This window comes from Phaenicophaeus curvirostris, chromosome 5, assembly GCF_032191515.1.
Source record: "Phaenicophaeus curvirostris isolate KB17595 chromosome 5, BPBGC_Pcur_1.0, whole genome shotgun sequence".
Taxonomy (NCBI): Eukaryota; Metazoa; Chordata; class Aves; order Cuculiformes; family Cuculidae; genus Phaenicophaeus; species Phaenicophaeus curvirostris.
Window position 1 is genome coordinate 51933942 of NC_091396.1, and position 24494 is coordinate 51958435.

Here is a 24494-nt window from a genome sequence, read left to right on the forward strand (position 1 = left end):
TCTCTCTAAACATGAGCAACCAGGAAGCTTATTTGAAATGAAATCTGGAAATACAATCTAAAGATGTGTCTATAATCTTCCACATACTCTCTTTAGACAGCCTGACATCTATCTGTGCAAGATCTCCTCCCTCTACGTCTCTTGCCAGCTGCACACCATGTCTCTCTAGCACGCTGTATCCCAGTGTCTGTGTCAAATATGGCAGTTAGTTACTTTGGAAAAATCTGACATTTGGTATTTCACAAACTATTTAACAAGACAGTTACAGAGCTAAATCAAGAGCTTTGGTATTTATGGGAAAAAAAATCCCCAACCAGCTACTGCAGGACGTTCTCTTGAGAAAGACCTTTAACTACTTTCCCCAATTTGCTTTATTAACAAAGAAGTCCTCAAAAGGTGGCATAGAATTATACTCTTTTCCTCACAGGAGACAAACTTTGCTAAGTTTCTAGGAATATAGCATTGTCTCCTCAGCTGCTTGGAATGTTTTAAGCAGAGATCGGGGGGGAGGGGGTGGGGGTGGGGTGGGGAAGTATTTACCTTCTCTCTTAAGCTCTTCAATCTGCTCCTCTTTGATATCAAGCTGCTCAGTAAGCCTTGATGCTGCATCCAGTGCAGCATTTGCATCTTCTAAACTGTTCTGAATAGAGGGCAGGAAAGGGACAAAATGACAAGCGAGTTATGAGTTATATGTCACAGTTATGCTAATACAACACAGAACAAACCAAACAAATGGGGAGACTGCAATCACTTGTTCTTTAGAATAACTGGACTGCAAGCATCCTCAGAAAATGGATGGTTAGCAGAGGAATGGCACTTTGCTGACCTTTGAGTGCCCCCCTTTCTTCCAAGGAAGAGAGGATATTTACATAACTTGATGCATTCTTAGACAGTAACATTTAATACAACTGTTAAAACCAAAAAATACAGTCAAGAACTGGCATCCAGAGTCACAGGCCTTGATTCTGTTATTTAGCCCACCTGCAGTGATGCAACTTTTTCTTCTAAGGTTTCTGCTTTTTTCCTCCATTCTGTGGCCTGTTTTTGGTGTTTCTCCAATTCTGCTGAATAGATAGCTTTTTCTTCTAAATGGTTAAAAACACAAAGCAACAAAAACCAGTCTTGATTCACAACATGTAACAACTGCAAAACCTCAGCATTATCATATCAAGTAGAGGTGGAATTCAAATTTCATAAATGGAATATTGAGCCATTCCATGGGGCCAGAATTGCTTTTATAAGGTTTATAAAAATATACCACATTCTGAAGTTTAAACTATTAAAAAGGAAACCAAGTAACTAATACTTAAAAAGCACCAAAATACAGCAAATTCCCTAATCCAGAAACATAGTGTCACTACTTGTTGACAAAACTCACCCTGTTGGAATTGCTCTAGTACCATCTGCAGGTTGGCCAGTGACAGTGCATACTGCTTCACTTGGTCCTGGGAGATGGTGAGCTGCAGTACAGTTTCATCTCTCTGCTTGGAAACCAGGTTTAATTGCTCTTGCAAAGATTCAACTTGCAGACTAGCTTGATGGCTTCATGAAAATGAAATAAATTATTTATGAAGACAATAACAGAAGTTATCACAGAGCACAGGAAATCCCAGCAAAAATGCCTACTTTTAATCTTTCAGCTCAATTTATAGAAATGAAGGCAATAATAACCTTCGCTGTTCATTACTGTAACAGCAAGTTTACCAAAAAAAGAATCTGTATCTTGCTAATTGTCTCCTTCAATATGAATCAATAGGTCTTTCTACCAATTATCACTTTTAAAGTAAGTCTCCAAGAAGTCAGTATATCTTGCTCCATAGTGACTAGTAAACGCCCCATCTAACTTCCCATTGTGCAAAAGCATCATGAACCCAATTTACTCCTCTGCAAGTCTTTTTAAAGAGTGCATAGCAGGTGGGAAATAAGCAGCGTTTCTTGAAAGATGTTTGATAAGTTTGATGAAGAATTAAGAAACATTCTGATGAAAAGTTTTTACACAAACTTCTCCCAACTTTTCCACTTTTTCCACAACTTTTCACAGCAAATTCCGCTCAATTCAAATCTCTCTGCTGAGATCATTAAAAGCAGCATCCATCTTTACCACTTAAAGGAAAAATAAATACTGCAGCTACATACATATTTTTTGATTTAAAAAATTCCTCATTTGGACAACTATAATAAGATGAAAAAAGAATTCTTTTGCTCAAAGTAATCAACATTCCTTTAAACAAAACAATATTACAGTAGTCAAGATAGGCATTGAGTAACTTTAATACTTGGATTTTCATTTTCTGACTGAAACTGGGATTATGGCAAACAAATAAGAAAAGCAATTGACTTTAGCTTCCCAGATTCTGCTACCCCTAAGAACTGCGATGCATTTTGCTTTATATATATACACTACAAAGACAATGCTTATAGTATATACTTTCCCTGGTATCAGGTACAAAGCAAGGATGGGTACTTGTCTCAAAAGCAATTCACAAAGCCTGATGGTCACATGTACACTGAAGTGTGTAAGACTCACTCAAACTGAATAGAGCCTTGACTTAAAAGTAAGTTAAGTCCATCTTTTTTTATTTGACAGACAACTAAATTGATAGCTTAAGGGGTTTTTGTTGTTTCTAGTTCTAGGCACTATCAAAGATGTGGTATTTTAATACTTGCTACTAAAAGGACAAATACATCTTCTGAGTTCTCAACAGCAGCCAAGTATGCTTTAAATCACCTTCCTGATTTAGAGTAACAGAAGTTCATAACTTGTTCCTTTCTCAAGTGCTTAGCATGTCACAGAATAGCAATTCAGTAAAATGAAGCCATCAGCGCCAGTATAGCTAACTGTGATACTTAGAGCTGCTGCCACTGCTGTATAAATTAAAAGACTACCTGGCATTCTCCACTGCAGTAGATGAAGACACAAGTTTTTCTTCCAAAAGCACAACTTTCTTTCTTAGCTTGACCTCTCTGTCTTCTGCAGCTAAAGCTTCTCGCGTGTAGGAGTCCTCCATTTCTAAAAGATGATTACGTAACCTCTCCAGCTCCTGATTCAGTCGCTGCTCTTTCTCACGCAAATGCTGTATCTGTATAGAACATACCTTAAGTTGCTTATTCTATCACCTTTCATAAAAATAATTTAAGCAAACAAAACATGGCCATTGAAGCACATTACATATGTATTAATTAAATGCTTTTTAGAAGTGATTGCTATCAAACATAATCCAGAAAATATTACAGATGCAACTTCTTATTTTTTTTATTTTCTTCCTTGTAACTGTAAATTATTTGGTGGTGTACCTCACTCTGCAGGGCACTGCTCTCCATTTGCTTCTGTTTGAGCGCTACCATGACTTGGTCTCTCTCTTGCTGAAAAGTAACAGCTTTTTCCTGCATTGACCTAACTTCATTTAGTAGTTGGTTCAGTTCTCCTGTCTTGCCCTGTTGAAGACACAACCAACCATTTAAAACATGGCAAACAGTTTTATCAAAGCAGGCAGTGTCTTAGTCCAGAAGACGGTAAAGACAATACTGATATAACAAGGAAAAAGACAGGACACCATGGCCCTACAGCACAGAAAAACATTTGGGGAAATTACTATTTTGAAATAATTTCACTCAAATGTTACAAGCCAAAGTAAAAGTCACTGCTAAAAGGCACTGTACAGATATGATGTCTTAAGAGGCTGCTGTGAACAGATACCAGCTTATCTTTAGATGACAGATATATATTATGTACATAGTGTCTCCAACACTTAGATACGTGAAGATTTCGGTTTTCCCAGTGTTTGGAATCTATTCTTCGTGACATCCGTTTATGAATTCATGCACATTCAAAGCACCAGTCCAGATAGGTCAACTTGTCTGAACTTAAGACAACTAACTACATGAAGGAATCTTTAAAAACAAACCACAAGGTAACCTCACTACAAAGAGTGGACTTTGATGAATCACAGCAACATCTGTCATGTTTTCATATGTTGGATTTCAATGAATAATATTCACACTTACATGGAGTTTACTACAACGTTACATTAGCATATAAAGAAGCGAGAGCATGCATGTCAGTTACACAGAACTGGCATGTACACATGAATGTATTTTCAGTTATTTGCAACTTTTCAGCATGTTCTTTACCTTTTTTCTCACTCATTGTTTCTGAAGCAGGTACTTTCATTGAATAAGTTTGGATAAAATTAAATCAACTCTTTTTTTTCTTACTAATACTTACGAGCTTTAATTACTTGTTTTTATGAATTAAACTAAATATAGTAAAATTCTTTTTGTTACCTTCTGACACACACACAAAATACAAAACTGTTTCAATACTATTTTTACTCTTTCTCCATGGTGAACACAAAGCATGTAACAGGAACTTCTCCAATCTGTGCAAGGAAAACGTCCAGACAAATATTTCATGTTTGTAAAACTGAAATCCTAAGCCACCAGTGAGTGAAAGTCTACAGACCAAAGAAGTGCAACACAGAGAACTTAGCTAGACAGTGCAGATTTCCATGACTTAGAACAAAATAAAACAAAACAAATAACAAAATAGTAAGAGTGTGAATTTTTGTTTGCTCTGTGAGCAAACAGAGCTAAATATCTGTCCTAAGTCAAACCTCACGAAAGAAAAAAAAAAAAAATCATAGTACACATTGTTAAATATAATTAACATTTTCCTTTTCCAAATACATTACATCACAGATTTAAAAATGCTTCCAAGAGATGTGAGAGTGCTGAGACACTAGCACAGGTTGTCCAGGTAAGTTGTGGATGCCCAATCATTGGAAGCATTCAAGGCCAGGCTGGATGGGGCTTTGGGCAGCCTGATCTAGTGTGATGTCCCTGCCCATCGCAGGGGAGTTGGAACCAAATGATCTTTGAGGTCCTTTTCAATCCAAACCATTCTATGACTCTACGAATTGTTTTCTTCATATTTATAGCAAGGGGAAAAATTATGTTAAGTTACTCAACAATGGTTTCCATAAATAGCACAGTCTAATAATGGGCAATGCTTGTAACTTCTGAAAATAGAAGGCGAAGCTAAAGACAATAGGAAGAATAAGAACAGCATGCATGGAGGGGAACAAGTATAAGGGGAGATTGAAGAATGGTGACCAGAACCACCAAGACCAAGAGAATGTGGATCAGGGAAGGGGAATTCATCTGTTTGGAATTAATTATCAGAAAAGACTGCCCACTGGGACATATTCACTGCCTTGAAAGCAAACAAAAATATATCTACATCCTGGAGTTCTGCCGTCAAGTGTTTGTCAAAACTACCGAAAGACTTCTGTGCTGTACTTAATGCCTGTTTCTCAAAGAGGATATTCGAATACTAACTTTGTTAACTCCAGCAGCAGCAGCTCATACAACACCCTGTTGACCTGTCTGTCAATGATGCCACATCATTCTTCGCTCTTTTTTTAAAAGTTATTCTTCATCAAATTACATACACGATAATTAATAAGTCACTGCAACTTTTCTCTGAACATACACTATCAGTTTTTCTCAAAAAAAAATTATCAAATTGTAGAGAAGAAACCATTAATGTAGCTTATGTAATCTTTTTTTTTTTTTTTTAATTGCAGTGGAGCTTCTCCAACCATAAAAGCAAGATACATAAATCCATTCATCTCACTGGAATGTTGTGAAGCAATCACGTTGGAATGACAAACACTAGAGGAAAGCACACTGGAAAACTAATCCTGCTGGACAACTCTGCAGTGGCTTGAGCACCACAGAGTAAAAATAATACAGGGCACTTAATGAGCAACAGAGCCAAAGCAAAATATTAAGAACAATTTCCAAAGAAATGAAAAAATGTAATTTGTGGCTGCACAATTAACAGGTAAGATTAAAACACAGCAGGTCAGTGTTTCACAATTTCTTAACTTCGACAGGGGATGAATTTTATTGTAGTGTAATGCAGTAAGAAGTCACAAACAGATTTTGGGCAATGCATCCAATGGCTACATATATATAAAAAAAAAAAGCATTATCATGTTTTTAAAATTTTAAAACATATCCATAAATATGAATGCACATACCTGTTCTTTTTCTTTCAACAGCTTCTCAAAAGCAAGAGCTTTTTCTTTCATTGAGTGAGACTCAAACTCTTTCTCTTTCAACATCATTGAAAATTGCATATTGGTCTCCTGAAGTGCTCGGAATTCTGTTTCTTTTTCCCTACACCTTGCAACTATATTTTCATTTTCTTCTTTCAGTTTTCGAATATCCATTTCTAAAATTAAATTTCTTTCTTTAAGATTAGTCACAGCTTGTTTCAAAACCTCATTTTCATTTTCTTTGTTACTAAGATTTTCACTCACAGAAAGTAACTGATCACTTTTCGATTTAATTAAAATGTCTTTCTCCCTAAGTAATTTCTGTAAGATATCATGCTTTTCTCTGATCTGCCTCAACTCTGACTCAGTCCCTTCTTGATTCCTTCTTTCAATTTCTGATGCTGTGGCCACAGAGTCAGATAACCGCTGATTGTTTTCCTGAAGCGTCCGAATAGTTGAATCACTTTCTTGTAACTTTTTTTTCAGTTGTTCCAACTCCTTTTGAAGGATTTTGGACTCATCACTAAGTACTTCGGGAGCACCGTACTGAACACCTGAAAGCTGTGAAACAGGGGAAGTCATTGCCAGAGATGGTGTTACCAAATCAAGTTTACTCAGGAGAAGATCTTTGGTATTATGAAGCTGTCCTATGCTGTGTTGAACTTGTGCTAATTCCTGACTGAAACTTCTCAGCTTTTTCTCATTCTGTTCGTAACTCTGAATCAAGCCATTATAATCTACCTGTAACTTTGAATTACTATCACTTTCAACTGAAATTTGTGCTTGAAGCTTTTGTAACTCTTCTTGGAGGTGAGCTGACTCATGCTGCATATTCTGAACCGTAGTTATTACTTGTTGCTTCCACTCTTCCATCTTCTTTACTTGCTGTTTTAGTTTATCACGTTCTTGCAGAAGTTCCTCAAACTGGTTACTGTTAACACCTCCTGACCCATTACCAGTCCCTGTACTGGATGTCTGCAAGACAGTCAATAAGGTCTGGCATTTTTGACTTAGAGCATCTATTTCAATATCTTTTTCTCGAATGATACGGGACAAATTCTGAATAGTTTCTCTAGACATGTCCTGACTGCTGTTTTCAGATCTATTAGATAACTTCTGATTCTCCTCTTGCAACCTTACCAAAGCTGCTTCCTTAGCAGCAACCATATCCATGATGTTACGATATTCTGTTTTTAACTGACTGTTTTCTCTGGTCTTTTCACTTAGAACTGCTAATACTTGCTCTCTTTCTATAGCATAAGCTTGCAGCTGCTGCTGAAGACAGAGAACATCCTGCCTATAGGAAGCTGAGGAAATTCTAGCATTGAGTGCTTGTATTTCTAAATCTTTCTCTTGAATGATCTGGGTAAGTTTGCCAACTTCATCCTTAGATAACTGATCAATTTGCTGACTTAGAGAAACATTCTTTTCATTTAGAAGTTTAATCTCCATCTCTCTTTCTTTGATACCTTTTACCAGTCTTTTAATTTCAGCTTTAGACAAGTCATGTTTTTCATTTCCATTTTCTCCATTTAGACTCTGAACCTTGGTTTCCTCAAAAAGATCAGATGAATCAGTCTGAATAATCTGTCTCTCTTTGTGCAACTGAGTTTTGATTTGTTCAATTGTTTTCTGCAATTTTTTTATTTCCTCATCTTTCTCTAAAGAAAGTCTTTCATGTGTGACATTCATTTGCTCACACTGAAATTTAGACTCATCTATTTCTTTTCTTTGCTCCTGTAAAGACTGCTGAAGTTGCACTGTTGTTTGATTCTGATCTTCTATTGTTTTTCTGAGAACTTCTATTTCTTCTTCAAGATTATTCTTTATCACTTTTAACTGTGTTACCTCACTTTCAAGTTCAATTATAATATCTAGAGTTTTAGGCTCAACCACAGGTGTAGATCTACTTTGCTGATCCTTAAGGCGTTCAATTTCTTCTTTCAAATGATTATTTTCTTCCTTCATGACTGCAAGGCTCCTGTCTTTTTCCTCCAAGTTCTGTTTTAAGACATCCTGCTTTTTTGAAACTTTCTTATGTTGTTCAAGTTCCTGCTTCACCTGTAAGGCTTGATTTTTAAATTTTTCAATAAATACCTCTTTTTCTTTTATGAGTTCTGTCAATTGCTTTTGTCCTCCTAAGCTAGTAGTCAACATCTCTTTTGTTTCTTGATGGTCAATTTCCATCTGCTCAACACTCCTTTTCAGTTCAGCAATCTTAAAGTCTTTCTCTTGGTTGAGTTTAACAAGGCGTTCATGTTCAAGCTGCAAGGCAGTGGTATCCATATTACGTGCATTTGATAATTCCTCAATACTTTGCTCGTACTTATGTGCTTGTTCCAACAGCCTCTTTTCTGTCTGGTTTAATTCACTCTGTAACTGTCTTTTTTCCATTTTCAAAGCCTCCACAACAGTGTCTTTCTCAAAGTAAACTTTATTTTTCTCAGAAACTACTTCACTTAACTCCTGTTTTAGTTCCTCGATGGCTGCTATCAGCTTTCCATTTTCTGTTCTGAGATCAGACAGAGATTTCTCCAAGTCTTCATTTAGTTGTTTGTTTTGTGAAATGTCATTCTGCAATTTTGCAATTTCTACTTCTCTTTCTTCCAGAATCAGATCTTGACAACTGTACTTAGATTCCTGATTACTTTTTTCTGTTAACTTGCTCAAGGATAGAGAAAGTTCTTCCTCTTTTTCTTTTAGTCTCTGCTGCAATTCTCTGATTTCTTTTTTATGATGCAAATTACAGTCCTGGGCTTTCCTTAATTGCTCCTGAATATCTTTAATATTCTCTTGAAGCTGCTGCTTACTTATATGCAAATCATTAAGTGCATATGAGCACTGGCTTAGTTTTTCTTTCTGACTATCCAACTCCTTAATAGCTTCCATCTTCTCAATTTCCAATGCTGATACTTTCTTCCTTTCAAAATCTATGTCGAATTTCAGCTGTTTGATGATGCCATCTGTTTCAGTGTGTTGTTTCGACAGCTGCTCTTTCAGCGTAATCATATGCTAAAATGAACACAAACAAGAATCCGTTGAGAGGAAAACCAGCCAAACTACGCACTCAATTAATTTTAATTCTCTGAACAATTAAAAAAAAATTTGAGAGGAAACAAAAATGTTTCCTACTTGCCAACATAGGTTGGCAGGTAGGAACAACTAGTCAATGCTGAATTGATTAAAACTAAATGGGTATAAACGGGAGAGAGGCATGAGTATAAACCAAAAAGGGGCAGATTTAGACTAGACATTAGGAAGAATTTCTTCATGCTGAGGGTGGTGAGGCACTGGCACAGGTTGCCCAAGGAAGCTGTGGCTGCCCCATCCCTGGAAGTGTTCAAGGCCAGGTTGGATGGAGCCTTGGGCAGCCTGGGCTGGTGGGAGGTGTCCCTGCTCATGGCAGGGGGTTGGAACTGGATGGCCTTTAAGGTCCCTTCCAACACTAACTATTCTATGATTCTAAATATCAAATAGATTACATTCACTAAAAACAAGAACCCTCAAATAAACCTAACTACCTAAAAATCAAGGTATAAAAAGAGAACTACCTAAGAAAAAGAGGTGTCAGAATTTGTCAGGGCAGTTGGAATGGGTAGGCAGCAACATGGCTTGCAACTATATGTTTACAGGTCAAATATTTCAGAACAGTAACAAAAAGAAATCACTCCATTTTGATCACTTATGCGGTGACCATTTTGCTCCACAAATGCTGCCTTTATGAAGAGCTTGTAATAAAGTAACATAATTATAAAACATAATTAAAAATAATGAATTTTTTTAAAAAAATCATTCACATTATGCACAACATCGTAAGACAGAAGTCAAAATATTAGCAGGATAAAAAAACATCAAAATTGTTGCAAGGAAAAAAATCAGGATTTAACTGGACTTTGGAAAGAGCCGTCCCTTATGGATGACTCACATGCCGTATTACTTCTTTGTCCACAACAAGTGCGTTTCTTGCACTTGAGAATTTTGCACTGAAACAACAGACATGGACAAACACTGGTACCAATATTCTTTTTAAGCCTCAGAACATAACTTATATTTCCCTGCTATTTAGGTTAAAAGATCAACTTAAAAGATAAACATGCACACACCAATCTAAACATTTAATTCAGCAGTTCAATAACTAGTCGCAATACTTATTACCTGAGTAGCTTCTTGATTCTGCTTGTCTAGTTCTTCCAACTCTCCTATTAATGTTTCTCTTTCAGCAATACTTTCATTTAATTCATGTTCTTTCCTTTCCAAATCATGTCTTAACTGACTTAATTCTGAATTCTGATCTTCGGTACTCGCAGAAAGAATATTCTCATTTTTATGCGGTGCACTTGTCAGCTCCTTCTCAAGTCTCCCCTAAAGTTAAAAAAAAAAAATTCTAAATATTAGACTACCTCGCTGAAATTCAGGAACTGTTTAGATTAGAAATGGTTTCTTCCCCGCCCCCCGCAATATATAAAGCAGAGCATGCATTTTAATGTTGTAATCTCTAAGCCTATGTGGCTATTATCCTGGTTAAAAACTGGATACAAAAACTGGAATATATTGTGAAATATTTGTCTCTACCGCACATACATACACACACATTAACTTACTCATCACTAAGTTCAGAAGCACAATTTATAAACTTATGCACAAAAAGCCACAGTCTGACAAGCAGTTATATCTGCCTCTGAGGTACAGACCCACAACTAGGATACTATTACAGCTTGAAGAGATACCCTAAACACATAGCATACTGCATGGTGCGACAGGAATCGCAGGCATCTGAATAACAACACTATGAAAAACGCCATGGGAACTCTTGAATGCATGCAAAACACAGAAGATGCGACTTAAAAAATACTACCGGATACAAAGTAAACTAAGCCAAATCTCTCAAGCCTGAGTTTATAAAGGAATAAGCCAACTTTGCCAAAAACTAAAGGCGTGTTTCAGAGAACTCAGTGTTCTACTGCTCAACTTCATCAGTAAGATGAAATGTAGGGTTATTTAAGTACCACATGGAATAAGAGAGGTATTTTACAACTGACAACAGTGTCAAAACCAAAACGTGACAAAGCAGATCAGGTAAAAATGACAAATTTCAGAGAATATACCATTAATGCTTTAAAAATGTAGAAATAGCAATGGCATAGGTAGAACTCCACTAATTTTCTTTAACTGAGTACAATGGGGAGTGTCACAAGTCAAAATGTATAATTTCTACAATTGCACATGTAATTACAGAAATAATCAAAATCATTTCCTTGATTACAAACTTATTTACGTAGAAGTATGCATGAAAGCTCAAAAAAACCCAGAATAGCATGATTTCCATCACATCCATAGTGCCCGAATGTGTGTTTTCCATCAGTTACTTTTGTTACGAACTGTTTTGTTGGCTTAATACAGAAATTGCTTTACCTTTCCTTGGTTTACCTGATTTAAACTTGAAAGTCTTGCTATTTCGTTTTCTGCTTCTATAAAGGAAAACAAAAAAATGCATAATTTTACTACTTTCCAAACAACAACAACAAAAAAAAAATTCTCCCACCTTGCCCCAACAGAACTGGGCTGCACATAACAGAATAGTTTCACAGTATTTTGTGATGATGAACATCAGTGCTGTAAAAGAATCAAATACACTACCAATCACCACCACCAAGAGAATTGTTTTTATAACCGAGTCTGCATCAGGATGACTTTGATACTGCAGTGTGTCAGTTATGCAACCTTAAAGCATTTTCCACGTACAGATATACTACTTAAACAGATATGCTTCAGTGTTCCTTTAAGAAGATATCAGCAACAGACTGCTTTCTCAGATGAAAAGTGTATTTTTAGAATTTCAACAAATTTATATTGAGGCTTATTCATTTTTAAAGAAAGGTAAACCTACCAAACATCTGTCAGACATGATTACTTACCTAATCAGAAACCTCTATGGTAATCACACTAGTCCTAGTTATGTCACCTTTTCTGCTTAGCCTTACCTCAATGGCCAACTCTTTTCTAAAGCAGCAACCTTCAAAATGTATGCATTCTCATATTCAGTTCCAAATTCTTAAAATAAATTCTGAGCATTAGAAGTGAAAACTTGAGAAGATATACTACAAACTAAAAAAAAAAATCTAAAAAAAAAAAAAATAATTAGAAAATCATCATCTTTGTACCTAACAGTGCTTGCTGTAGTCTGACAACATCTTCTGGTAGCGATGTCTTTGATTGGAGATTCTTCTCCTTTTCTTTCAGGAGAGCATCTTGCTCTGCCACAGAACTTTGAAGCACACTAAAGTCAGATTTAAGTTTTTCATATTCTTGTGTCACTTGGATTTTTTCCACCTTGGCCAATTCTTGCTCTTTCAGAAGAATTTCATTTTCTTCTTTGGCAGAAGACAATTTCAAATTTAATTTTCTTATTTCATCTTCCAGGTCCTTTACCACGTGCAACTCTTCTACTTTTCCCCCTTCTAGACTCTGAGCAATTTTTTTCTGTTCAGTAATTTTAGAGTCACTCATGGCATCAGCGTTCACACCACCTAAAAATTAAAAAAGATTGTTTGCAATATTAACCAAGGGCAGCACTGAAGACCTTTGGCTTAAAAAGCCTCTTCTCCCACACCTTCAGAGGGAGATAGTCTAAACTAAAAACATTATCATTAACAGAAAGCTAACAGAAACAAAATTAGCATGTGAAACAATGCTATACACATTCTTGGTTTGATAAGCAGCTTTTCAGATACTTACCCATCCCTGGCTCAAAGTAATTTTATAAGGTAAGTATGTAAGATAGACATTGTTCACAGTTAAAACATACTTGACCCCCCATCTCTTTTGATGGGAAGATGACAATCTAATCTATCAGGATTTGGAATCCCTCAATTTTCTGAGAATAATTTATCAAACCACATCTAATTCACCCTGATGCCAAATTCCTTTTTACAATTTAGTTCAAATTCAAATGTTTGCTAAATGGCTGACAGAGAATAATTTGCTACAGATTAGTACATTGTTTCCTAAATTATGCACAAAGTTTTTCACCTGAAGATCTCATTTTGCAGAAACGATATTTTTACAGATCCACCACACTACCATGACATTCATAGTTCTATGCAATCCACACAATGTAATTTCCAGGAAAGTTACAGAATATAAAAAGGTATAATCAAAAATACACAGGAGAAAAAAAAAGAGTTAAGTGAAAGCACACTGCCTATGAATTCATTTCATGGTAAGCTCAAACACTTCTCCCCAGCCCAATGTGTATAATGTTGTCAATCAGAACCAACAAAATAAAAATATAAAATCCTCTAGTTCTTAAAAGATTTGTTTATTTATGTGGAGAGCATAAAGCAAGGTAAAAGTACTTTAAATATTTCCTGTTGTTCAGGGAAAGGCATTTCTGCAGTTTCCATCATTATGGATGGTGATTGCTGCTGGGGCAGGGTGATGGTTTTGAAACAGGGAACGGGAGTGGAAACATCCAGCAGGCAATTTCTCTGTCAATATGTGCAGTGTTCTAATGAGAGATTTGGGACTCCTGTTCTAGGAAATATGAAGAGTGAAATGCTGGTACAGCTGTCAGAACAGTTGTTGCCCCATACACTTCTGCACTGGCTTGGAGAAGATGGATTACGCACAAACGCGAGATCTCTCTCCATCACTGATGTCTCCAAACCTTTACTAGGCAGAGAAACAAAAAAGTTAATAATAATTTCACTCTTCTGACATCATGAGACCCCATAGCAGCCTTCCAGTATGAAAGGGGCTCCAGGAAAGCTGGGGAGGGGCTCTAGATCAGGGAGTGCAGGGACAGGACAAGAGGGAACAGTTTTAAGCTTAAAGAGGGGAGATTCGGATGAGATCTTAGGAAGAAATGTTTTCCTGTGAGGGTGGGGAGACCCAGAGATAGTTTCCCCATCCCTGGAGTTGTTCAAGGCCAGGATGGATGGGGGTTTGAGCAACCAGATCCAGTAGGAGTTGTCCCTGCCTGTGGCAAGGGTTTTGGAACTGGATGATCTTTAAGGTCCCTTCCAACCCAAACCATTCTGCGATTCTCTGAAGAACTGTGAGCAGTATTTATTGCGTTACAAGTAATGTGTAAAAAAGACATAGGATTCCCACCTTTGACTTAATTAAACTAGTCCTGCTGGTGTCCATATACGCAGTAAAAGATTACATCTTAACAGGCACCTGGTTCTAAGAAGTAAATTCCCTACCTGTACTACATAGAAAATTAAGAGACTGTGAAAGTATTTCCCATCTTTCCAAGAATAAAATGGATCTCTCTTTCCAAAAGGAGAGTACACACTCTTCAGAAGTTCAAGTTTTAACAGATAATAAAAGAGAGATTTACAAGCAAATCTTAAACATTTATGCAAAGAAGCCTCTTAAAGGAAACCTGACATGACCGTTTTAATTGAATATGAAATGCCTATAAGACAACCAAAAGCTCCTTGTGAGGACTACTGAGCTTCTCCTACAATCACACTACAAATTAAGCCATGGTCCCTACAGTAACCCTTGAGCTTTGGTCAAGTAACCCAATTGGCATATAGTACTTCTCACCAAAATTATTTTTTTGTTGAGGTTTTCTTATGTTCAACTTTGCACATCTTGTCCACACCTCTATTCAGTGCAAGCTTAAAAAACAGAAGTGTAGAATTCGGAGCATTACACTTGATACATATAGAAAACAACCCTCTCAACTGATATACATTAGAAGAAGAAATACTATCATTCTCTGAAATGCTATCATTCTAGTTTTCAAGCCAACCACAGTGAATATGATACTAGGACATGTGTCTTAAATATGAAGCTGAAGTTCAAATTCCTAAACATCATGTATTTGATATCCCATTACACTGTCACATACGTGTTTGATGCTTTAACCAAAATTCACCTTACATTACATAAAAAAGCAAGCATGTGGTAATAAAAACCTTGGTGTAACTGATTCTCAAGTTCTTCAATACGGTCTTCATATTCACTCAGCTCTTCTCGGTGTCGACGACTTATCTCTACTAGCTTTTGCCTGTGTGCATCCTGCAATACCGCAAGTTCATGTTGGTGTTCATCTATTTCTCGACTTAAATTCCGTTTGAGCTCCTAAAAATATAATCAGAGAAACAGAATGGTAAAGTACAGTACAGAGGCCTAAGAAAGAAAAAATGAAGAAGAAAGTTTTAGTAGCGTAAAATTTTTTTCTAAGGGATTTATTAAATGATTTCTCACAGGACAGGCCAAGTTTCTTGGCTCCTGTTGGTTTGGTCTTTTTTTTTTAAACATGTTAAAAGATATTGCTTTTAAAAATACATTTACACAAATGTTACGGTCTACACAACAGCAAATACTAAACCAACATAGAGAGAGATCACAACTCTATTACATGAAGTGCAAGCACATGCTTCCAGTAACTTTCGGGGATAGCATTCAAATCCATACTTTGCATCTTCAATGAAAAAAGGTAAGATGTTTCTGAGAAATAAGAATAAATTGTGTTGTTTATCTATAATTCAGGCTCATAGGTCATCAACAGCTTCTGAAAGTGATTTGACCTCATGAATACTAATGTCATTCTTTTAAGCTTATGTACTATATTCATCACATCATAGAATCATAGAATAACCAGGTTGGAAGAGACCCACCGGATCACCGAGTCCAACCATTCCTATCAAATACTAAACCATGCCCCTCAGCACCTCGTCCACCCATGCCTTAAACACCTCCAGGGAAGGTGAATCAACCACCTCCCTGGGCAGCCTGTTCCAGTGCCCAATGACCTCTTCTGTGAAAAATTTTTTCCTAATGTCCAGCCTAAAGCTCCCCTGGCGGAGCTTGAGGCCATTTCCTCTTGTCCTGTCCCCTGTCACTTGGGAGAAGAGGCCAGCACCCTCCTCTCCCTTTCTCAGAATAACTGTTTTTAAATATAGCACAATAGCATTTCAATCAGTGGCACAATTATAGATTCACATGCATTTTTAGGAGAGAATACCCAAGAGCTCTAGCTGTGAATATTTTAAGTACATTCACAAGTCAGGTGACGACATGCAAAACCATCAGGAATAAAGCATAAGAAAAGCCTAGTCTGTCAAACTTGTCATCTTACCTTAACAACATTTTGCAGTTTGCATATTTCACTTTGCTCAGCATCATTTGTCCCTTGCACTTTAGAAGACTGAGAAAAGAAAAATCATCCATATGAAAACTGTGATAAAACTGTGTATTTTTCAAGTAAGCACTTTCTCAACTGAGGAATAATCAAAAGTAGAAAACATCAAAGCTAACATGAAGCAAAATTCAAATCTACAGTAATTTTGATCAAAAAAAAGACAGAGACATTTTAAAAGAAACATACTAAGTTTCTATGGATCTTTATTATTGCATGCAAATATATAAGTGTGGGGTGTTATAAGACAAGGTTGCTTAATTTCACTTCAATATTTCCGTATGTGAAAAGTATACCTCTGAAACAGGCTATAGCTTAAAAAAGATGACTCGTATCAAAAAAAAATTGAAAGATTAGATTATTTCTTGTCTCAGCAGACTATGAATTACAACTGACAGAGGACTGAGAGAAGAGTAAGTAAAACCAGTATGCAAGTGTCCAACTATCACTTTGAACAGCAATGCACTGTCAATAAACAATCGATATCACAGTCAAGTATAAGAAAAGTATTTATTGAAAGGCTGCATAAAAACAAAACCCTGAAGTAGTATTCTAGGTACATGTTTATGGAACCTTTTTCATAACTTGATGAGTCATACATAAAAGCATCAAGAAAAAGCACTTGGAAATTAGTCACTGAATGTGTCCCTAGTCATGTGACAGCAAGAAAATAACTAAAAGATCATTAGGTTTCAGCTTTTCCACCAAATCATGCTGCTTCTAGAAATTGCACAGCATAAACTTTGAAGACCCACTCCAAAAACACCAAATGCAATGACAGCACTAATCTGAGTAGAGGGTAAGATAGAGGGAAACCACTCACCAGTGCAATCTGCTTCCAGTGGTCAACCTCAGATTCAAGCCTAGAAACTTCATTGGACAATCTGTTTATTTCTTGTTGTGACCAGATTACATCTCCAAAATCCACGACATCTCCTTCAAAACCCAAGGAATGTTTGACCGCTGGAACGTAGGAAGCTGATGTAGTGGCTGGTGGCAAAACACCAGCTCCCAACTGTGCTGACTGAGCAGCCTTCTGTACTTTCTGCAGTTGTTCCTGCAACGCATTCTGTCTTGCTTTTAGATGGCTGATTTCCACCTGAATATACAGAATACAATGAATCATTTCAATAAGAAGAATACCAAAATACACTCTACTTTACCCCTTGTGAAATGTGACCAAACTACCCAGCACAAATTACCAATCACTTTCACTAAAAAGGAAAAAAATCCCACTCTCCTAATGGAGACAAGCAGTCTTATCTGATGTTTTACAAAGTATCTCACACACGGACACATTAAAAGTTTTAACAGTTTCCAGATAAGTAAAACTTCAGCTGAATTTTTCAGCAGCCAAGATACCCAAGTACTATAGCAAGGTTCAGGCTAACCGGTTGTACAAGCAATTTACATATTTAAAGTGGGTACTCAGATATGAAAATTAAGCAATATAAATAACTGGGAGAGCACCACATGTTACATTTGATTTCTTCTACATTTAACAACTCTGTGTATTGAAAAATGACTTATTTATGATAAACTGAAATTAGCTGCATGCAATTTTCTCATAACAACTCTGTTACTGCACTTAAGTAGAAATCTGTATATGTCAAAATTCTGTTTCCTCTAGTTCCCACATGCACCTACAAATAAAGCAAAAATAAAACTTCTTTTGTGTAATTCTAGGCATACTGACAACTTTCTTCATTTAAAAGGCAATGAAATTCTTGTGTAACACAACAAGTTATAAAGCTGGTATTTCTATCACGAAGGGAAATTTCTCAAATTACAAAAAGCTAGTTATGTCCTCTTTAATTGTATATGTTAAGATAAATAATTATGATAACCACAGACAATGTAACTTCTTCAAATGAGAATTTGCCCATGTTGCCATCCTTAATGATAACTGAATCAGAAGTACAAAGCAGTTTAACTGTCCTTCCTCACAGTGATTCCATAAACAACAGAAATTCTGATATATCCACTACATTCCCAGAGAGTTTTCTCTTGTCTCAACTATCTCCTGGAATCTCTGATAATATTGTATGATTCAATGAAATATATGTCTTAGTCTCTTGGTGTCTACATTAAACCAAGAGACTTTAACTGTGACCAATACTTCCACTGAAAGAGCACAGATACCGTGACAAAGAGATAAACCGCATAACGCATATATTCATTGGACATACTTACTCAAATATTTTATTCTGTATCCTACCTCTTTCTGTTGAAGCTGATTTCGGTACTCTATAGATAACTGCTTTATCTGAAGCTCCGCCGCTTCATGCTTTTCTTCTAAATCACTGCAAAGCTTTTTCAGTCTCTCGTTCTAGCAAAAATAATAGATGAATGTTGGTAAATTCAGAACAGTCACAAAGTGCAAGTCTGCTGAACAGTAAAAAAAATTAAATTGCACAGATTTCTTATGTTATTTCGCTCAAAACACACGGTAACTTCTATTGTTGGGCCCAAAATCACATTCACATTCAAGCTTTCCATTTTTATAATTTTTAGCTGAAAAAGGTCTGTGGTGACCAGAAGTAAATGCCAAGAAGAAAAAGTACAGGGCTGAATTATTTCTTGGCATGATCCACAGGTGAAATTTAATAACAGCCACAGAGCCCAAATCAGAGCTAATATCCATACAGTCCAATATTCTCCCTCTGCCACGGGACAATAGCAGTCTAGAAAGAGAAGCAGGACAGCTACTTCCCCAAAATACTATCTTTACTTCTCAATGCTCTTAAGGGCTGAAGACATACATAGAAGTTGTTGGTTTACAGCCATAAATAAAAATCACAAGACCAACAAGTCCTTTGTAAAAGTACACAAAGTTACTTTCCAGAAGGGCATGTGGGATTTGTTACTAGTTTTGGAAAAGCACAAGCACCTCTAGCTATGACAAAATGACCAGAGAACTGTATCAGGGAACTTGCATACAATACCTTGAAGCTTGCGGTAAAAGACATGCTGTCCAGAATAACTGGGCATTCTAGATGTGCTTTTATTTGTGGTCATATGTGAAATGCTATGAACTTTTAAGTTTTCATAAATTGTAGCCAATAAAAAGGTTTTTGCATTTGCAAGCTTTTCAGCACCAAGCCTATTGCTGCAGTCCAAGTCCTTGTGACAGCATTTAGCAAGAGAAAAAAACTTGCACCACATGCACGCTTCCATAAACAAAATGTGCCCCCCTAAGTGTGGCACCAGTTTGTCTCCAAAAAAAGAGCCACATTCTAAAAACACTGTCACCCTTGTTTCTATATTTACCCAGGGACAAGCAACTCCAGTGCAGTATTTTACCTTTACAAGAAACAAATGTTATTTATCGCTTTTAGTTACAGTAGTATGCAGAAATTTCTTACTTCCAACTTCAGTGCTGCATTAATACTTTCTGTTTCTCTGAGTCTATAATTGGACACATGGAGTTCTGTTGCTGCATCTGAAAGAAGGTGAAAATTTTCATTTGTATTAAATTACTTTAATCTGTTAAGCAGAAATCAGTTAAGACGATGGTTACAAAGAAGTATCTTACTTCAGACTGTTTCAATGTTCATTCCTAGGTAAATGTCAAAAGCTGCTTTTATCAGAACACCACACCAGAATTGCTTTTTCAGATCAGAGAGTTTTTCTGAACTTAATTTAGTTCTCTTATCTAGTCTTTAAGTCAGATCACGAAGCTAACAGAAAAGTATGGATTTAAGCTTTAAAATAAGGGAAATGAAAAGTTTTTATTTGACTATTTCATGTCACTGAATCTGTTTTTTATTTAGGACTTTGCCCCTGACATAACAGTTGATTTTTTCTCAGTAATCTCACTTGAAGTTTCAAAACAAGAATTAGTCTGATAAAATACACTCAACAGTGGCTAAATTTTCAGGAAAAAAAACTCATCCAAACCCAATAAAAACCACAAAATAACTCACACAACAAAACACCAACTTCGCCTCCCACATAAAAGCACAAACTCCCCGTAAGACTCGCTGCTATCTACAAGGCTGATACAATCAGCCATACCAGCTTATCCAATAAAAAAAGCACACAATTCTGTCCTGGGATACTCTTCCATTAACGATCAGCCCTCCTCAAACAGCTCTGTTTACTTCTCTTATCTCCCACTTTTAATGGATACCACTGTTCGTTTTATTAATGACAAATCATCCTGAATAGACTATAAAGCATGCCTGAAAATTTTCCAAGGTTTGAAATAAATATATTTTTCAAGTAAATAGTGTATTGCATCATTTTCTATGTGTTGTTTAAAACTTATGCAGCTCAGGTGCTGCAGAGGCAACTATCTACCCATGAAAAGTGCTAAACTGAAGATGTTAAAGTCTGTAACCCACAAACACCACTTTCAGTTTAGATGGCAGGGAATGTAAGGGATAATAGTAAAAACAAGGAAATGTGAGAAAACTATGAAACTTTTTAAAAACAATGTAAGGAACTGCTTGAAAAGCTTTCTTTAAGCCACAAGGTATTTAAAGGTCCTTACAGAGGGGTACTGAGACGCCACTAGATTGTTACATCCTCAAGGCTAGTAATCCATAAAACCCCACTACTATGAAATTTTTAAGGAAGAGAAGTTGTTCACAGCAGTATCCAGCATCCAAGTACATCTGGAATTAACTACTGAACATTAGCACATCTCTTTTGCACAAACTAAAGCACAAATATGTGAATTGGAACCTCAATTTATTTTTTAGAAAGGCAAAACAAACGCACTAGACAACTACCGTTTAGCAGCAACTAAGTTTCCAAACTAAACTAACATGGATTTTTGAATTTAAAACACTTCTAAGCAAGTCTTTCAGAAAAGTGAAAAGATGTTAACTACACAGTTATCAATAAATTTCTCTCTTCTGCGCTTTTTACCAGCATACCAAACCCCCCATCCATATGAGATTGGTAGAATCAGCTTGCCAAGATGATTTATGTAATACTTCCACAATGCTTCATAGTGGTGAAGTTGCAAAGAAAGCAGAACTATTTAATTTCACATTTAAGATGAGTATCCAGAAATCTCAGCTGTTCTTTGTGGTTGCCATTCTTAACATTGTTTCAAGAGTGCTTTTTTTTTTCTTCCAAGAAGTTAGTTTCAAGCTGTCAAACAACACTAGTGGTGTCACCTTATTGATATTTACCACCACGTTACTCAATTGCTTTACTAGAAAAAAAATCAAGACTCAAAAACCTGTAAAAAAAGGCATCATTAAAAACAAAAAAAAAGACTGTAGTCTAAAATAAATTTGCTCTTACTTAAATCACTATTCTACTTTGATGTCTCAGCTTTTTTTTGTTTCAACTTTCTGTTTTAAATGTAAACAATCACAGCTTCTGATCCCTATAAAGTAAGGGCCATGTCCCCCTCCTCAGCTATAGGAGAACAGCAGCACTCGTTTCCCTGGGCTGAACTGAAATATAAATTACAAAAACATCAGAAATTCTGGCCCTTTGCCTGTGGGACACGTCAGACTTGAATCAGATGAGTCGCAAAACACCCTCTGTACCAACACTACTCTGTAGTTTTATGAAACTGCGTTAAAAGCAGCTCATCAGACGGAGTTTTAGATGAACTAAGCAAGCAGAATGGAAGAAGAGCAGTGTTTGCGTGCTTTCCTTACTGATCGACACAACGCTTCATACAGTTCCTAAACCTCCAAATAACAAACCCGGAACAGGTTTACCTCTGCTGTTACAGCCTGGGAATACGGCTTATCCTCCACATCCTGAAGTCGCAAAGGCGGAATCATCAGGAAAATCACGGCAGAAAGCCAGCAGCCCGCCTGAAAAAGCACCCGGCCGGCTCTGCTCTCCCCTCACGGCCGGCCCCGCCGCTGCTAATCCCCGGGGAGAGGGGATGGAAGGGAAAGGCTGCCTCCCGAACCCACTCCGCCGGTACACACAGACACACACAGACAAACAGATACCCACTCCCCCCTCGACACACACACAGACTCAGACACACAGAGCCGCCCCCGGCCGGCCCGGCGCCCCTTACCGCCCACTTCCTCGGCTCCCTCCATCAGGATGTCCTTGGTGAAATTGGAGATGTGCCCGGTGAGCGAGGACAGGCTGCCCCCCACCTGCCCCAGGGACTGCCCCAGCCCCGAACCCAGCCCGCCCAGCCACGACGCCATGGCCGCCGCTCGGAGGGCTTCGGCCCCGCGCCTGCGGCCGCCTCCTCGCTAAGGAAGGGTCTCTGCTCCTGCTGGGCCCCGGCTGACCGGTGACGGCGCCCCCCGCCTCAGCGGCGGCTTCCAGCAGCTCCCGCCCCTGCCACCTCGACGGCCGCCATGATAACCCCGCCCGGCACCATCGACAGCGGCGCCGGTGGCCAGAGCGCCCCGCGGCCGCGGGGGATGCCGGGAAAGCGGTGGAGCGGGGCGGGGGGCGGGGCGTCCGGCTGCCTGTGTCGCACGCACCGATCTGCGTGGGGAACGAAACGGCTCCTGACCGCGACCCGAGGGGGTGAGAGTGCAGTTTGTACCTTGCTTACCCGCTTATCTTTATAAACATCCCGATGACTTGGCGGTGCTTGGCGTGTCCTGGGCTGCATCGAGAGCAGCGTGGCCAGCAGGGCGAGGGAGGGGGTTCTGCCTCCCTATTCCTCTCTTGTGAGACCTCATCTGGAGCACGTGTCCAGTTCTGGAATCCTTAACATAGGAAGGATATGGAGCTGTTGGAACGGGTCCAGAGGAGGCTATAAAGATGATCAGAGGGCTGGAGCACCTTCCAGCGAGGACAGGCTGAGAGAGTTGAGATTGTTCAGCCTGGAGGAGAGAAGGTTCTGAGGAGAAGCTACAGAGACCTTCCAGTACCTGGAGGGGCCACAAGAAAGCTGGGGAGAGACTGTTCGCAAAGGCTGGTAGTGACAGGACTAGGGTCAATGGGCATAAACTGGAGAGGGGCAGATTTAGACTAGACATAAGGAAGAAATTCTTCACTGTGACAGTGGTGAGGCACTGGCACAGGTTGCCCAGGGAAGCTGTGGCTGCCCCATCCCCGGAGGTGTTCAAGGCCAGGTTGGATGGGGCCTTGGGCAGCCTGGGCTGGTGGGAGGTGTCCCTGCCCGTGGCAGGGGGCTAGAACTGGGTGATCTTTAAGGTCCCTTCCCACCCAAACTATTCTATAATTCTATGATGTCTGCCCAGGGGTGCAGACACTGAACATCTATGAATGTCCCAGCCTCTGCCTAGGGTGCAGGCACTTGGTCTTAAGAAAATGATGAACACAGTAGTTAATCAACTCAGGGTTGAAAGCATGTTGAAACAAGGAAAGGGGTATCGGGGAGAATTTGGGTTTCTTTAAGGATTACCTGAAGGACATTCTTTCTCATGATGATGGTGGTGAGGCACGGGCACAGGTTGCCCAGAAAAGTCGTGGATGCCCCATCCCTGGAGGTGTTCAAGACCTAGATGGGGCTTTTATCAACCTGGTCTGGTGGAGGGTGTCCCTGCCCATCACAGGGGGCTGGAACTATATGGTCTTCAAGATCCCTTCCAGCCCAAACCCTGCTATGATTCTGATTCTCTGATATGGAAAGGATATAAGCAATGTCTCTTCTCTAAACAAAATACATTGTTTTGAGAGGTTTTTTAAACTGATTTCAGGTAACACAACTGCTATAAGACTGAAAACATTTTTTATTTCATAGAATAATGAAATTGTAGCATGGTTTGGGTTTTGTGAGAATTAATTGATAAGTTTTGCCGCAGCTGGTTTGTATGTTTAATTATCTTGTAATATAAATGTGTCTTGTATCAAGAGGTAATATGCAAACAATCTCCAGACTTAGGTAAATAACCTGAAAGCATAAACACTCCCTCAGTGTTGTGAGAATTTGATAGCTTAATTGTCTTGTAAGATGTAGCTGGTTTAGGTCAAGAGATAACCTGTCTTAGGGCTGCGAGAATTTATTGATGTGCTTATTTGACTTGTGAGATGCAGTTGTCTTGGGGCAGGAGATAACCTGGGGAGTCTCCAGATGTGGTTGGATAACCTAAAAAAAATAAACATTCTTTAAGGACTTACACGGTTCTTTATCCAAGACTAGTATGTATACCCACTGCTTTTGTAAGATGGCATGCCTTTTTTTTGAAGGACATCCAATTTAGCGCTGAATTGTAAAATAAAAATATTACTGTCTTTGCTTCAAAGACTTTCTCCTTTTTAATATTTTACCAGCGAATAAGTGTTTCTTACAGTTGGAAGGGACCTTAAAGAGCACCTATGTCCACCACCAGCCACCTCTCCCTGGACCAGGTTGATAAAAG

General features: G+C 38.1%; 1 protein-coding gene across 2 annotated transcripts in view; it reads right to left on the bottom strand.

Annotated features, from left to right (window-relative positions):
* TRIP11 (thyroid hormone receptor interactor 11) overlaps positions 1-22472 on the bottom strand; it is a 35637-nt gene extending 13165 nt beyond the window's left edge. Inside the window, exons 1-15 of one of the 2 annotated variants that reach the window (XM_069858692.1) lie at positions 22220-22472; positions 19584-19660; positions 18437-18547; positions 17042-17317; positions 16159-16227; positions 14993-15158; positions 12224-12589; positions 11490-11530; positions 10218-10424; positions 6045-9074; positions 3295-3435; positions 2887-3080; positions 1379-1542; positions 982-1085; positions 541-640 (exon numbers count right to left, since the gene is read on the bottom strand). In XM_069858692.1, coding sequence (XP_069714793.1) covers positions 541-640; positions 982-1085; positions 1379-1542; positions 2887-3080; positions 3295-3435; positions 6045-9074; positions 10218-10424; positions 11490-11530; positions 12224-12589; positions 14993-15158; positions 16159-16227; positions 17042-17317; positions 18437-18547; positions 19584-19660; positions 22220-22358 — 5185 coding nt within the window. In that variant the 5' untranslated portion in view covers positions 22359-22472. Of the gene's footprint in view, positions 1-540; positions 641-981; positions 1086-1378; positions 1543-2886; positions 3081-3294; positions 3436-6044; positions 9075-10217; positions 10425-11474; positions 11531-12223; positions 12590-14992; positions 15159-16158; positions 16228-17041; positions 17318-18436; positions 18548-19583; positions 19661-22219 lie in introns of both variants that reach the window. The other variant, XM_069858691.1, reaches the window with a different exon arrangement.
* Positions 22473-24494: the final 2022 nt, after the last annotated feature.